The sequence below is a fragment of the Balaenoptera ricei genome, chromosome 1, assembly GCF_028023285.1.
Source record: "Balaenoptera ricei isolate mBalRic1 chromosome 1, mBalRic1.hap2, whole genome shotgun sequence".
NCBI classification, from domain to species: Eukaryota; Metazoa; Chordata; class Mammalia; order Artiodactyla; family Balaenopteridae; genus Balaenoptera; species Balaenoptera ricei.
In genome coordinates this window covers 150601024-150617770 of record NC_082639.1, presented here as the reverse complement: position 1 = coordinate 150617770, position 16747 = coordinate 150601024, and the positions used below count along the sequence as shown (strand labels likewise).

The 16747-nt window shown below is 43.8% G+C and overlaps 1 protein-coding gene across 1 annotated transcript in view; it reads left to right on the top strand.

The window, feature by feature from the left end:
• The window catches only part of SMYD2 (SET and MYND domain containing 2), a 51536-nt gene that overhangs the window by 7341 nt on the left and 27448 nt on the right, over positions 1-16747 (top strand). The window contains exon 2 of the mRNA XM_059938114.1: positions 14056-14119. Within this exon, the coding sequence (XP_059794097.1) occupies positions 14056-14119 (64 nt within the window). The remainder of the gene's footprint in view (positions 1-14055; positions 14120-16747) is intronic.

Here is a 16747-nt window from a genome sequence, read left to right as displayed (position 1 = left end):
AAAACAACTTATCTTTCTAGTCCATGCACTTGCTGAGAATCCAGCTGTGTGTCTCAGATTTTTCTTCAATCAAAAATTTAAAAATACTGTGGAACTCCCTGTGCCAATTTATTAACGTAAAATCTAGGGACAAAGTGGAAGGTTTCAGATGACTGAGTGGAAATATGGCATGTACGTGATTAACATGGATTGGGTTTGCTTTTTAAAGAAGGAGAATCCATAAGTGCTTATCTTTGGCAAGTTTATAGTCCCTAGAAACCAAAATAAATGCTCGCTGTGATAGCTGAGACACCGGCGTGTATCAGCAAGTGCACTATGACGAACTAGGCGTCTCAGAGCCCCAGGAATCTGCAGTCACCGTGGGGGAGAGGAAAAACAAGGGCGACTCGCTTACCAAGAAGCGAATTTCACACTGAGGCCTGAAGACATAGGCATATATCCTGGGGGGAGAGGTGGAAAGAAACTGGCTGACCAACAAGATGCAGTTTTTCCTCTGAGTCAAGTAAAATCTCAAGGATTTTATATCCAGGCACTTGAACGGAGTTATGTTGCCATCTGTGGCAGAATGAAAAGATCTTGGACAGGAGGAGCTTTTTCTCTTCAGTCTGTGAGGACCAGGAAACGCTCTTCAAGGGATGTGGGCCCTGGGCTCACATCTTGTTGATTTTCCTCACCACAGCAATGTTTGTATAGGAAGCACCCTTGTGCAATCCGAAAAATCTCTTATCTGTCAGTTGCACAGATCTGTAGCAGAGCGATGATTGCTGTTCACAGTGATAGCGTCACATGTTCTTAAAACCTCAACAGTAAGAGACATTTAATTATGAACAGATGGTAAACTCCCTGAGAGCAGGGATTCTGTTTTTAATGTATTCAGCAAATATTTATATTTATGGAGCCCTCGCTGAGTTCTGAATCCCTAGGAAACAACCGTGAAGAAAAGCAACACCCTCCCCTCCACAGAGCTTATATTCCAGTAGGTTTTATTCACCTTTATAAACCCGTTGTCGACTGAAAAAAAGCACAACATGAGAGTTAAGTTTTATTTGGGGCAAAATGAGGACTGTAGTCCGGGAGACAGCCTCTCAGAGAGCTCTGAGGAACTGCTCTTGGGAGGTGGGGTGTGAGAAGGTCAGTGTATATGCGATTTTGGTGAAGGGGCGGACGTGCAGTCAAGCACACATTTTGGCAGAAGGTTCCTGCCAGCCTCAGGAAGGTTGCTGCGAGTCACGGCGAGCACATGTCTCTTAATCATTTCAGTGCTTTTCTGGATATGAGAAGGTGTCAGAAATTGGACTCATAAAATCTTCGGAACATTTCTGACTATCCGAAGGCCTGTTCTGCCGGTTCTTTCCAGAGCACAGAGTGCCTCGTTCCTGATCTCCAGCCTGAACTCCTTTCGGGGGTGTCGAAGGTCAGCGACTGCAGTGGCTAGTGACTTCATCCTTGTAGAGGCAGATGGCAAGTGACAGTTTTTAGTTGACACTGTAGTGCATTGAACTTTGTCATTTTAGCAGATTTTTTGTGAAAGGCAGTAAGGTTTTGGGTTGAGTGTTTTCTTTTTCTTTTATGGAACACTGATAATGTATGTCATAAAGAAAACTCTTAACACAGAAGTTTAACCACACACGCTGGTTCATGACTTATGCAAACTAAGGGAGGGCTTTGATCAGATAATAGTATGGTCTAATAAAATTGTGGCATCCCTGCATTGTGTTAAAATAGCAGCACTTTGGGTAGACATTTTTCAGAAGTTGATGAAATTTAGTCTACTCATACACCTGAATAAATATTTCTAAATACTACTTAAAAAAAAACCTTTAGGGTTTTTTCACCTTAAAAACTTTCAGGCTCGCAAAGTAGTAGAGATTCAGAAACAGTCTACTTATTTCACTCAATATTTAATTGATTTCGGCACGTGCTTGGGCCTTTCAAGACACCTAGCTGCTAAATATTTTCTAGGCACAGAGCGGGAGAGCAGCCCACTGCCAGCTTCTCTTTCTGTGCGTCTTCAGAGAGCGGCCCTGGTAGCACTCCACTGGAGGGTCAGTGCTGCCTGCTGGCACGCTCCCAGGGCTGGGCATCTGGGGTGATGTTGGGGTCCAGCTTGCTCTGCAGTGTTAGTTTCATTCCAGCAGCTCCAAACTGCTTATAATGGTACATAGACACACACACACACACACACACACACACACACACTCACACACTCACGTGTCTTTGCACCCATAGCACCTTGTGCATACTTCCTTCATCACACTCACTCCTTGACTGCAGGAACCAGGTCTTACTCAACTTTGTAGCCTAGCATTTAGCCTGAGGCCTGGCACCCCATAACCTCAGTAAATATTTATTAAATGAATAGTCGCATTTCTGCAACTTATTTTACTAGCGGTTCTTTGGACAGGCCTCATCACCTATCTATATATGTACATCACGTACCAATATATGTACAGCTCTGCTTGTTCTTGGAAATGAATCCTTATAAATAACCGCAGAACCCTTCATTGATCCCTGTTTTCTTCAGGACAAAATCTTGACTGCTCAGGTCCTCCGTATTCAGTGCTCTTCCCACGCTGTTTAGCGTTATCCCTTGCTACTTTTTCATTTAAACCCTAAACAAAGTCTGAGTGGTCTTTCCAGTACCCATAAAGGTGCTGTGTCATTCCTCACTCTTCCCAATGTCCACTTGAACCAGGAGTGCTCCTCTGTGCATTATTCCCCTACTTACCCTCTGCCTTCTTCCCTGGTAAGGCCTCCTACTCTAAGTCTGTTCATCCTGAACAGAGACCCAGCTCAAATCGCATCTCTTTTTTTTTCTCTTTCTGGCCGCACCATGAGGCTTGCGGGGGCGGGGGGGGGGGGGGGTCTTAGTTCTCTTACCAGGGATTGAACCTGGGCCACAGCAGTGAAAACGCCAAGTCGTAACCACTGGACCACAGGGAACTCCCCACATTGCATCTCTTTTTATGAAGCTTCCTCTTCAGTACTTCAGCCCACAATCTCTTCATTTTATCTAGTTAGTACTTTATATTTATTTGACAGGAGTTTACTATTTACTATTTAGAGTTTATTTGTGTCTGTTCAAACGATATATAAGTTTGAGTTATCAGGGTCCAGTCCAAAATTGGGGTAATTCACCTAAGTAAATTGACAATTCGATTTTTTATTGTTTGACTGTGGGAAAATGAAATGAAGAGGATGGGAGTGTCACCTCTTAAAATTCTTCTGTAACCAGTTAAGGTGCACTTTCTTGCAAGATTTAGAGCAGGTCACATGTTTCTTGGGCCAGGAGTTAATACGCATGTTTGGCTGCAGAGGGCCTGACCATATTCTGGAACTTAGGTTTATCATTAGGTTATAAAGGTAGTTTTACATGGTCTATTTCTACTCTGTGGCCAGAATGTTGAAGTGAGGGGTATTGTTAGGAGCATTTTAAGCTTTTAAATAGTTACATTTGTATGACTTTGATCTTGTCCTTTTCCTTGATATTTAATCACCTAGGTGTTGTAGAACTTAGGGCAACAGCAGTCATAGGAGAATCTAGTATTGTGTTCGTTACAAAGTACTGTTGCTAACGTCTGTCATTTATTGTACCATTGGAAGAAATGGTGGCTGTTACTTATTGTCAGTTCCTATATGAGAGAACTCATTTGTTGTTTCTTTCCTTTTTTTTTTTTTTCTTGTTTAATTTGCATATTTATTTTTTCAGCTTTAAAAAAAGCTTTAAAATATACATACAACTTAAGCATTTTTAATGCTTTACCATCAGTGGTATTAAGTAAATTTGTGTAACCATCACCACTATCCATGTCCAGAATGTTTTCATCACCCCAGACAGAAATTTTCTATCCTCTAAACATAACTTCCCATCACCCCAACCTGAGGGGCCGCTGAGAAGGGTCGCGCTGGAGGGAAGCCCCTCCTCAGGGCCCTGCCTTTCCCCAGGACCCAGTGCCCCACTCGGCTGGCACCCGCCAGACACAACACCAAAACACAACCCCCAGCAGAGCCTCCACCCTAGCATTTTCTCAGACTTAAAGCCGAGAACAAGTTAAGCAATTATGTGCTTCTTTAACCTCCTCTCTCAATACTGCACCTTCAGAATGAAAAAGTGAGGTGGACAGTTACTTGTGATGTAGTATCCTTGATGGGATCCTGACACAGAAGAAACACATGGGGGAGAAATTAAGAAACTCTGAACAAACTATGGACTCTAGTTAATAATGTATCAATATCATTTCCTCAATTGTAGCAAATGTACAACTAATGTAAGATGTTAACAGTAAAGGAAATTGTGTGTGTGCGCGGGTGTATGTGTGTATGTGGGGGGCTGTAATGAGGGCACTCCGTACTGTTAACTTTTCAGTAAATCTGAAACTGATTGATTGCCACGTTGCAGGGCGTGCGGGATCTTCGTTCCCCACCAGGGATGGAACCCATGCCCCCTGCAGTGGAAGCTCGGAGTCTTAATCACTGGACTGCCAGGGAAGTCCCTAAAACTGTGTTTTTGTTTTTGTTTTTTTTTCTTAATATAGTCTATTAACAAAGAAAGTGAGGCAGGTCTGTTGTGATGATCTCTTGTGTCAGAGAGCCCCTCCTCTTGAGGGCCAGACATCCTAACGGGCGGTGGGTGGCTTAGGTTCTGGGGAAAAGGATCCCGACGTGGCCATGCGTAGGCGGCCCAGGGGCAGGCCCCGCCCTGTACGGTGAAACTCACAACTCTGGCCCCGTGGTTCCAGCATCCTAAGTATGCTCCCAGAACACCACGGGCCTGTTAAGGTTTTCCAGACACTGGGGCTGATGGTGGAAACAGAGGGGACACGAGTGACGGGTGGGTCTCATGGACGAGGGCCGAGTCCCTTCTGGAGGCGCGGCACAGGCCCCCTTGGGGTGCAGGAGCCACCTGCTGGAAGGCCTGCGGGTTGAGCAGATTGACGCCTGGGTCCAACCCCGGCTCCTTCACTCCAGGCTGTGCGGCCTCAGCAAAGTCTCCCCGTCTACGACACTGACCCCACACGGCTGTTGGAAAGATCTAGTAAGACAGCAAAAGTCAAGTGGTTCGCACCCAGAGGGTGCACGCCCGCCGCTTACCCACTCTCTAGGGCTGGTCCCTGAAGTCAGCCGAGGAGCGGGGCGCTGCTCTGCTCGGCACGTGATCCATGGCCAGCTCTCTGGGCAGATGAACGGGGTGCCCGCTTCCCCGGGCCGCTGCGTCCCGCCAGGCCTTCGCCCCGCTTCTTACTTGGCAGGGCATTCCGTGTACCCTGCCTTACCTAGGCCTGAGGCAACCCTGTTCCCCCGGTAACACTGTACCCATGTCACAGGCGAGGAAACTGAGGGCCAGATCACATTTTAGGCGGGCTCTTTATTCAGCACGTGTTCGAACTTGACTTGCCCCCGGCCGTGTGCGGAGGCCGAGACGGGCGGCAGCCCGCGAGCTTCTGAGTTTAGGTCTCTCCGGCCCTTCGCACCTGTTCAAAGACGCCGCCGTCACCTCAGTCAAGTACCCGGGAGTTGGCTCGGTCACGTGCCCTGTGGCCCCTGTTTCTTTCCTTTTGACTTCCCAATTGGTAGGCATCAGAGAAGTCAAAGGCAAATTGCAAGGAAGTGTCATTCTCATCTCCCACAAAAGTTGATATAAAGAGTTTCAGAGGAGAATGTTAAATTCAAAAGCGCAGACATCTGTTCTTCTGGCAGGCTTCAACTGTTAGGGATTTTACAGGGCCTGCAAGATGAGGCTTGGTTGTAGGTATTGTCCAGTGGCTGAAAAGAGTAATATAATGTTCATTGTTCTGTAGGGTCAGTAGTTCTCTGCTCTGTCCATAAGCCTCATGAATTTTTTTCTTTCTAAGGCAAAGGTAAATTTCATCTCAACTAGAGCCTGCATTAAAACAAATCCTAAATCAGCATCCTCACCGTTTTTTCATTGCTGAGCCTGACTTTTCATGAACCAGTGATGTGGAGAGTCATGTCTACAGTATTTCTTTAGCTTTATTGAGGAATAATTGACAAATATGATTGTATTTAAAGTGTACAGTGTGATTATCTGATATACATAGAGGTTGTAGAATGATTACTAAGATCAAGATAATCAACACATCCATCACCTCACCTAGGTAACTTCCTTTTGTGTGGCAAGAATGCTTAAGCTCAGCTCTTAGCAACTTTCAAGCATACAATACTGTATTATTATTTTTTTAAATTAATTAATTAATTTATTTATATTTTTGGCTGTGTTGGGTCTTCGTTTCTGTGCGAGGGCTTTCTCTAGCTGCGGCAAGCGGGGGCCACTCTTCATCGCGGTGCGCGGGCCTCTCACTATTGTGGCCTCTCTTGTTGCGGAGCACAGGCTCCAGACGCGCAGGCTCAGTAGTTGTGGCTAACTGGCCTAGTTGCTGTATTATTAACTGTAGTGACTGTGCCGTACCGTAGATCCTCAGACCTTATTCTTCCTACAACCGAAACTATACCCTTTGACCTGCGTCACCCCATTTCCCCCAGGGTCATCGTTTTATAACAAGGTCAACCATTCAGTGCTGACCACCAAGCCCAGCTTTCTCCTTGTAAATCACAGCTCCTATTCCAATATTGGGGAAAACCTATTAGTTGCTGCCTTACTGCCCTAAATATTTCCCGCCTCCCCGGGCGGCCCTGGGCTCTAACTTTTAACAAGCCTCAGAACAAAGCCCGATGCCCAGGGGAAGGTTCAGCCCTGCTCTGGGAAGACGCTCCCACAGCAAGTGGTCCCATTTTCACTGTTACATTGTGGATTAAAGTGCTATGTGGAGCATCTTTCACTCTTACACAAAAACCAGTACCCTGAATATTACGCTTGTCCCCTGACCGGGGTTATAATAGGGTTCTGCCACAATTTCTCCCATTTTTATTTCTCTCAAATAGAAATTTGCTAGTGTAACCACTCTCTCTGGGTGGGAGGCTAACTTTGTTTCTGATTGTCTTATTTCAACCCGCGGAGAAGTTACATTGCGCCACTGGGGCTTTTTTCCTTTTCTCTTTTTCATTTGGCCGGGACTGCCTCTGTTCAACAGAGCCAACTTGTCATTTCTTCTGTCACCATTAGTTAAAAGTAATTGTTATTGCAAACCCACTCCATGCCAGTATCATTCTCTTTCATGGGGAAAACCCACGAAGCATTCATTTCAGTAGCAGAAAAGAGGGAGCTTGCAGGATCAAATCCTTTTGATCTCCACCAACAGCGCCTGTGGCAACACATTAACTAGCACGAGTTGTTAATTACAACCCTAACTTGTTGATCTTCCTGGCTTCCGAATTTTAAAAGCAAGAAAATTAATCACTGCCTGTGTCTCCTCCAGTAGAAAATGACAGGAGTGTGTCTTCTAAGTTCCGTTCCAGTCACCAATAATCAGATAGTTGCATTTTCCTGTAACATTTATTTCCTCCCTTTGTGGATAGAACCATTTCTTAAGTTCAAAGAGCCCTTCCATTCACAGCAGGGTAGATGTTTGCCTGTAAAACAAAGGCTTTAGAAGCATAAATCCTCTGACTATGAGTCTGAGTGACATTGTACTGAAGATATTTCAGGAGTTGACATCACTTAAAAAAAAAAAACAAAAGAATGAAGGCTAATTAAAAGTCTAGTAGTCGCAGGCTTCACGGGTTATTTTCTCATTTAATTTGCATAACAAACCTATGAGGTAGAAACTGTATCTTTACAGTGGAGGAAACAGGTTCAGAAAGGATTAATAATTTGCCCAAGATCACACAGCACCTCAAGCACCAGAAAGAAAAAAGGACTTGAGATAGGGAAGAAGGAAAAGTAACTCATCATTTTCATCCAACATTGTGAAGCGGGAATCAGGAGGAGGCGGAAAGAAAGCTGAGCCTTTCTTTTTTAAAATTTGCACTTGGCTTCTAGAATATTTGCTTGTCATAGTTAGAAAATACGGTGTCTGCCACTTTATTCTGACCATCATCAAGGTAGCTAAACAACCTAATACATCCTGTGTGTGCCAGTCATTCTTAAGAAGAGTTACACTGTAAAGTCTGCACTGCAGAGAAGAATGCTTCAGCACTCTTCTTCGGCAAATTCAGCACTCAGAAACACTCAACCCAAATGGATGACCATAGGCCTAGGCCAGTGGGTCTGCATTCTGGAAGCACGTTAGATCCGGGTAGTTCTCTAAAACTCCCAACACACGTCAGTCTGATGAGAATTGCTAGACACAACCCCACCCCCAGACGGGCACATGCAGCCGAGGTTGAGAGCCACTCCAAGAGGTTATGAGTGATTCACCAGTAACTTTCCTTTAGTTCCCTTCCTTTTCAGTTATTTCACTTCATTCCCCCAAATGACCTTTATTAATCTTTCCTTTGAGGGCAGTTTTCTTTTCTTGGTTTTTGCAGTCTTTCCCCAAACCTCCTGGACAATTCAGATCAGGTTACATTGCAAATGAAAGATTTACAGCTATGTCTTCTGCAGGAACAAGAGTGTATTCTAAAAGCCTGTATATTCCTACAGTGAAAATGGATCTCCCATATGAAGTTTCCCTCTGGCTAAACTTTGCAGTCAGCAATAGTCACACTCTCACAGGAGCTCTCTCTTTCTCTCTCAAACACATACACAGTGCACGTGCCAGCTCAGCAAATTTTAGTTTGGGTTTCAACCGTTAGACTTATGAAACGTGTGCATCTCTCCCTATGAAAAGCTATGGGAAAAACTGAAGCACGTATCAGGATAATTGAAACAGAGCTCCCATCCCTACCCCATTTCATCGCGAACTGCTATTACCAAATAGATCAAAGTAGACTCTTATGCTATTCACTCTCCGTAACTGGCTTAGCTTCTCTCCTTTTCTATTGTGAAGGCAGTTTGGCTCAGGAGAATCTTTGCTAAGAAAATTCACATGTATCCAGGTAGATGACTCCATAAGCATATATATGCAGTAAAATCTGCCTCTGAGTCAGGCAAGACTTCTCTGTTGTTTGTGAGAGCTGCAGTGTTCTATCACCCAGTTCCCAGAGGACACAGGCCTGCTTGGACTGGCCCGGTGTCTGAGAAACACCTGGATTTAGCGCACTGAATGAGACAGAGGGACCTTCTTTGCACAGACTGAATACAAAATTAATCCTTATTTTATTCCAGTCTGCTTCAGGTGATACTGATTCCTCTGGAATAGCTGATTGAGAGACCCTCTGTGGGGATGCTTCCTCCCCAGATCTCATTTTCAGAAATGATCCTGGATTCTCCCCATTGCATCTTTGAAGCCAAGTAGCATTAATGGGATACCATTGGAGCTGGGACATTATGCAGACCAGAGTAAATAATGCCTCTATTTACACTTTGTTATTACTGTCATCCAGACACATAGATTATTTTTGTTTCATGTCAGAGTACTCAGAGAAGGATATTTTTGCACGATGGAGACATAGTATGTACCTTGATGTGTGAATTCTGATTCTGCTACCTACCTTCTGAATGACCACGTTGGGTTAGATATTTCACCTCTAGGATCCTCAATATCTTCATTTGAAAAGCGGGAATAATAACTTCTTCACAGCTGATGGAATTATTGCAAGAGATCAGTTTTCAAACTTTTTGGTCTTTTTTTTATTGGAGTATAGTTGCTTCACAGTATTCTGTTAGTTTATACTGTACAGCAAAGTGAATCAGCTATACATATACATATATCCCCTCTTTTTTGGATTTCCTTCTCATTTAGGTCACCACAGAGCACTGAATAAAGATCCCTGTGCTATACAGTAGGTTCTCATTAGTTATCTATTTTATACGTAGTCTTAATAGTGTATGTATGTCAATCCCAGTCTCCCAATTCATCCCACCCCCGCCCTTCCCCCTTGGTATCCATATGTTTGTTCTCTAAGTGTGTGTCTCTATTTCTGCTTTGTAAATAAGATCGTCTGTACCAATTTCAGATTCCACATATATGCGTTAATATACAATATTTGTTTTTGTCTTTCTGACTTACTTCACTCTGTATGATAGTCTCTATGTCCATCCATGTCTCTACAAATGACCCAATTTCGTTCCTTTTTATGGCTGAGTAATATTCCATTGTATATATGTATAACGGAGGTCTTAAGAGCCCTCGCTACCCTTAGAGATTGAGAACTCCAAAGAGCTTTTTTTATTTACCTTGGTATTTATCAATACCATATTTGTATTAATAATTAAAAATAAAGAATATTATAAAGCATTGATTTATTTTAAAATGACAGCAACCCTTACTGTTAATGTAACATTTTTTTAAATGAGGACTGTTTTCCAAAGCAAAAGAATTAACGAGAATAGTGGTGTTTTACAGTTGTGCAAATCTCTTTAATGTCTGGATTTCCAGAAAACAATTGGATTCTCAGATATGCTTCTGAATTCAGTCTGGAGAATTATGTAGTTTTGGCTGAAGTACGTGAAGGAAATCTGGCCTCAAATAAATATGTAATTGGAAGGGAAGGGGTATTTTAATAGCCTTTTCAGTTAATTGCGGATATTCTTTGATTCAACACTAGATAGAACTCAGTAAGTGATTTTGTCTTAAAGACTAGTTGTAATGTGCAATCTGAAGCCATCTGTGAATTTTATGCACTCTGATACGTAAAATCCCTTAGTCTGTCTTGTACTTTGAATGACTTTTTTACCCATGTGTAATTTTTAAAACATCATACACTGGTCATTTGGAAAACATTGGTTCACTAAATTATGTAGACCTTCTAAAACTTTATTTCATCGAACCATATCAAAAAATCATAATTATGAAAACCACCACCAGTCTCATCAGACAAGAGACTTTCAAGCCTAGGGCAGCAGATGTATGTTCTGAAATTTTAATTTTTGCTCAAAAGCCCAAATTTTATCATTGGCAACAAACACTGCTAGTTATTTTCCTTGATGTGATGGGCTCACTTCATTCATTTCCATAATATAGCTGCCAGATACACAAGTCTGAATAACCAGTTTGTCTAAAGTTGTTCTTTCAGGTAAAAGTGGTATTTCAAGAAAACAGTGGCTAGTTCAGCTTACGGCTCCAGGATTGGCCAAGAGCTCTTCCTTGAGACAGCCCTCATCCTTCAGTAGGAGCAGAAATGCTTCCTGCCTTCTTCCCATTTCATCTCAGAATGTAAAAAAAAACACATACCAAAGAGTTGAGGTTTAGTGACGTTAATATTTGTTACTGCTTCATTAGGGACACTTTTTTTTTTAATTTATTCAAGTATAGTTGATTTACAGTGTTGTGTTAATTTCTACTGTATAACAGTAATTCCGAGATATATATATATATATACATATATATATATGTATATATATATACATTCTTTTTCATATTCTTTTCCGTTATGGTTTATCACAGGATATTGAATATAGTTCTCTGTACTATACAGTAGGACCTTGTTGTTTATCCATTCTATATATAATAATTTGCATCTATTCATCCCAAACTCCCAATCCATTTCTCTCCCACCCCTCCGCCCCTGTTGGCAACCACAAGTCTGTTTTCTATGTCTGTGAGTCTGTTTCATAAGTAAGTTCATTTGTCATATTTTCGATTTCATTAGGGACATTCTTAAGTGATACTGGCTTTCCCCCCCTTGCTGTAGTGTGTGGAAGTGAGGAATACAATGACCACTCAGACAGTTTGGTGCCGCTGCTTTGATTTGTACTAAAGCATGGCAGGTTTCACCCTCCAGGCACCTTACACCTTCTAGAGCGCAGATGTCAAGACAGAAAAGGCAGTAGTAGTATTCTGGAAATAGTTTTCACCTCACGGACTCCTTGAAAGGGTCTCCGGGCCCCCAGTAGTCTACAGACCACATCTTGGGAACCACTGGGGTGGACAGTAGGAATTATGTAACCTCTCGCCAATCCTGACAAGTTAACTCTTTCTCCCTGATCTTCATTGTTTGTGGCCGTGGACTTGGTGACTGGCTGGGCTGAATGAAACCCGGCCTTTGGGAGATTTATCATGTTGATGTAATCCCACTAGAGTTCTTCCCGAGCTCACCAGAGCCCAATTGCTTTTTTTCTCTCTGGGATGTTACCTTGAAACTGAAAACAAACCTTGGTTTCATGTTAGCTTTACTGCTGGCATCTGTGCAGGAAGATCTCTATATATAATCCTTGTTTTTTTTGTATGGTGTAGAGCTAATAAAGACATTATTGTTATAATTTCCTAATCTTTTATATCAAGGGGTCTTAACTCTAGTTTCAGAGACTCTTCACTAGTCCATGTATAGACTTTAGGTGACTCGTGAGCCCTTGAAATTTCATAAAATTTTCTGTTGTTTTTTGGGGGTTGGGGAGAAGGTGGGTTGTTGGGGAGAGTTAATAGCTTCAGATTCTCAGAGAGATTTTTTGTGACCTCCCCCCCCTGCAAAACCAAGCCTTAACTAATGGTTGTTTCAGATGGACATTGTTATGGGTGGCACCTACCCATCCATTGTCCATTTCCAAACGCACTTCTTTTTGGAAAGAATTTTCAAAGTTCCCTCCTTGGCTTTGCCCGTCTGTACTTGCCATCCCTTTGGCATTCCTTCACGGTCCATGTCACTTAGCGCTTGCTCACGACTCACTTCACGGCTGTCTTCACGCGCATCATCTGTCCTTTTCCTCTTGGCATAAAATGCAGGAGAGCAGGGACTGTGCATCTCGTCGTCCAGATGCATCTCCTCGGAGGGTATTTCAGGCTGGAGAATACACTCAGCCAAATCAGTGGGTTCCTTTTTGAACCACTGAGATGTGCAAACTTGGAACATTTATTTATACCTCAACCACAAGATGCGTTTTTCTCCCACACATTCTTCAGTCTGCTTCTTGGAACCCAAGCGCTGTCATGAAAACTGCAAGGCAGTCTGTTTCGTTCCAACAGTAGCATTTTTGGAACACTTTCCCGATTCCGTAGGAGTAGTGTGGTGACTACCACTTGCTGATGAGACGCAGAGGAGGACTCTGCAGCGCGATTATATGTATATCATGAAATATCAGCTCTCCCGGGAAGCTGCAGAAGGGGTGGGGGTGAGGGGGCTCTGCTGCAGGGCAGGGGGCACCCCTGACGGTAGCAAGAGTGCTCTTCGCGACATCAGCATTTCTATTAGTCAGGAAGCTGGCTTCAGTGTGGTGGGTGAGAATCAGACAGCGGGCTTTACAGATAGTGCTCTGATTCAACCATGTGGTGGTTCCCCACCTCAAAAAAATTTCTAAGAGTTCTATCGTATGTGGTTTAACTTAGTGGCTTCACAGTTTTTGAAAAAACTGTGGCTTGTCTGATGCAGCAAACACACCAGCACCTAACAGTTGGGAAACAACAAATATCCCTGTCCTGTGTGGGAAGCAGGAAGATAAATAATATGGCAGTGAACAGGGAGGACTGACCTAATTATGATGAGGCAGAAGAATCGCTCAGTAGGATACCGACAAGGTGGATGTGTGTACCAGTCAGATCTGGGACTACTTTATTCAGGAATATGTTCCCACTTGCTGGGTTGCACTGTGTTTAAACTTAGCTTCCCGGACAACATTTGAGTTACTGACATCCTCCATCCTATCTTCTGCATCACTTGCGTCTCTAAATACTAGAAGTTGCCACTCACAGTGCATTTTCACCAGTGTGGGTGGACCCCAATCCTCCATCTGTACAGACTCAAACTTCCAAGATGGCTTTGTTTATTTCCGTCCCTGTCTAGCAGGTGAGAAAATCAGGACATCAGAGCCTTTGACTTGCCCTAAACTATTGAATGATAGTGCAGGTGATGGTAACAGCTGTGGTGTCCCAGGCCAGGCTCATGAGTCAAAGAGTGTGTCATTCGCCTCTTTGGAAAGTGCCTTTCATGCTGTCGGGGTCGGTAAATGTCGGTGCGTGTCCTCTTTGACTAACTCACTCCTACTCAAGGGCTGAATCTGGTCAAACTCTCCTTTGGGAAATTGCCACCTATCAGTGGGAGAGCAAGGTAAGGTGACTCTTGGCTCTGCTTTCGGACCAGATGGCTGTTGCTACTGCATGATAAAATGTGCAGCTTCACGTTTCCCTGCCTCTTGATACTACAGTGCCCTTTCTGTTTTTTAAGGAAAGAAGGATTGTCCAAATGTGGAAGATGCAAGCAGGCATTTTACTGCAATGTGGAGTGTCAGGTAGGTGTTGGGCCAGCTGGCAGGGAGGGCCTTGTTTCCTCGGCAGAGTGGGACCCAACATCCTTCTCGTCCTTGTCACGGCATCCCAGAGCCCTCCTGCAGCCAGAGCTACAAAGCCTCCTTGTGGCATAGGAAGTGGCTGGGTCCCCCTGTGTGCTGGCCCGGGGCTGACGGGCAGCCAGTGATGGGCAGTAGCATTTTGGGGCCACACAGAAGATCAAAAATAGGGGAGCCATGTTAGATACAGGCATGTGTATCACTAAGGTCGACAGTCTGCCCCCCAAGGCTACCAGCAACAGATGGAACATGCAAAGATGACCAGTGAAAAATGTTAAAATGCTATCTTTAAAATTGTTTAATCTTTACTATCACAGGTCTGTATTTGTATATGTCCCTCTAGCAGGCCACACGTTGCCCTTGGGCTGGTCTAACCCAGCCTGATTCCAGCTAGACTTAGGTGAGCCCCTGGCACAGCCTTTGTACAGCCAGAGGCGAGCTGCTCTGAACTTGGACCTGGAGACTTGGGGATGGTGCCTCGGCAGCAGTCGGGGCTGAGTGGGTTCCGGAGGCGGGTTGCATGTAGACCATGGGCCATCTGGCTTGATGGGTACGTCTCAAGGGAGTCTCGTAACACGGAACTGGGAAGCTCAAGGGGGAGTTTGGAGGAGCTCTTGGTAGATTCTTTGAGGCACGAGGAGTGGTGTTTTCCAGACTTTTCTACTTGATACTATATAGTTACACAAAATGTTCATAGATGTTTTACAGACAAAGTGTTCCATGTTCCAGCAATTTGAATTTGGGGAGAATATGATCTTCGACTTCAGTATACCCTCCCCAATCTGTTTTTTTAATGGAAACCTGCTGATACTCCTTGGGAAATGCTGATGCCATTAAACAATGGCTCTATATGACAGGGAGGATTTTCAACATATCTGTACCTCTTTTTGTTGTTGTTCTTCCCATACTTGGTGTCATTCCCCTCTGTCCCCTCCCCCCTCCCTGGTCTGCCTTATTACCCACGATTTCATTTTTTTCTCTCTCTCTTCTCCCTATGCAGCTGGTCTCTGAAAGTCTCCAAAGGGCATTATTTGGCAGTGGGAGAGGTTGCTAAGCTCCGATGTCTAGCATGTTAGTGTCATCTAACCGTAGCGCTCCTGTCACAGGGGCCCTGGTGAGAATGAAACACAGGCTGAGCCACTGGCTTGGGAAGGTCAGCCTTGGTTCTGAAGGCCACGTACATGGTCCCTCTCCCTGTGGGCTTCCAGAGACTGTCAGCCTGTGGGGCAGTGAGAATATAGATGGGTTTGTCGTTGAGATTTTAGGGAGTGTGGCTTCTTTTGAAGAGGAGAGATCATACTTTGCTCCTACAGATCGTAGACAGAGAACTCTGTGGTTGGATTGCTGCGACATTGGAGAGATCAGTGAGTCCTGGAATGACATGATTTGGTTCCAGGCCTGATAAGTTAGCTGTTTCTATATTTAAGTTAAACACTCCTAGAAGAAATAACTCATGACGTTCTGGTTCTTTAAAGAAGCAAGCTAGTAACTCACAGACAGTTCAGACTATTGAAACACAGAAGAGTAGGAGGACATAGTCCCAGCTCTGCAAATGACTAGCTCTAGGAACTTCATAGGACATAGGCAATTCAAAGGACATCTCAGAGTCTCCGTTTCTTTAAATGTAAATGAGGACAGTGGCCCCTATCTTGATGAATTCTAAGGACCAAATGATTTGACAGATATGAAAGTTCTATGTAAACTGTAATTCTGTGTACAGGCGTGAGGGGTTATAAATAGTAATATTACAGTAATTCAGGCTGGACTGAAGGTTAGCTCTATGCAGAGAATAAAGTATACAGCATATGTTAGATTTAAGGGGCTTGTTTTTTTCTTTTTTAACTTTTTATTTTATCTTGGAATATAGCCGATTAACAATGTTGTGATAGTTTCAGGTGCACAGCAGAGCGACTCAGCCATACATATACATGTATCCAATCTTCCCCAAACTGTCCTCCCATCCAGGCTGCCACATAACATTGAGCAGAGTTCTCTGTGCTCTACAGCAGGTCCTTGTTGGTTATCTGTCTTAAATATAGCAGCGTGTACATGTGGATCCCAAACTCCCTAACTATCCCTTCCCCCCACCCGAGGGGCTTGTTTTTTTTCACCTGAGAGAATGGATGGTTTCTAAGAACTTGAGATCCGTAATGGTGTACATTGTATGAGTAATGCTTGTTACAAAATGCTTGTTAACTTCCCTGAGGAACTGTAAACTCCGCATTAATATAAAATATGAGAATCTGTGAGATGCTGAGCTACCTCTGGGTCTCCTGAGCTTGCCGCTGAGCTGTCTTCCATTAGGCCTCACCAGATGGTATTATTTTGATGAGTCATCGTGGTCCAGGTTGGGGTCTTGAGGTGGCCATTGTGGTCCCCCTGCCTTTAGGACCTAGTCTCCCAGATTTGCACACTCACAGTAATGGGTGCCCTGCCTCGGGAGGTTCACAATGATCGAGTTCATCAACCCATGTTAACCAGAATGCCTCTTTTTTCTTTTCTTCTTCTTTTTTTTTTTTAAAGAAGGTTTTCTTTTCTTTTTTGAATTTTTTGGCCGTGCAGCGCGGCATG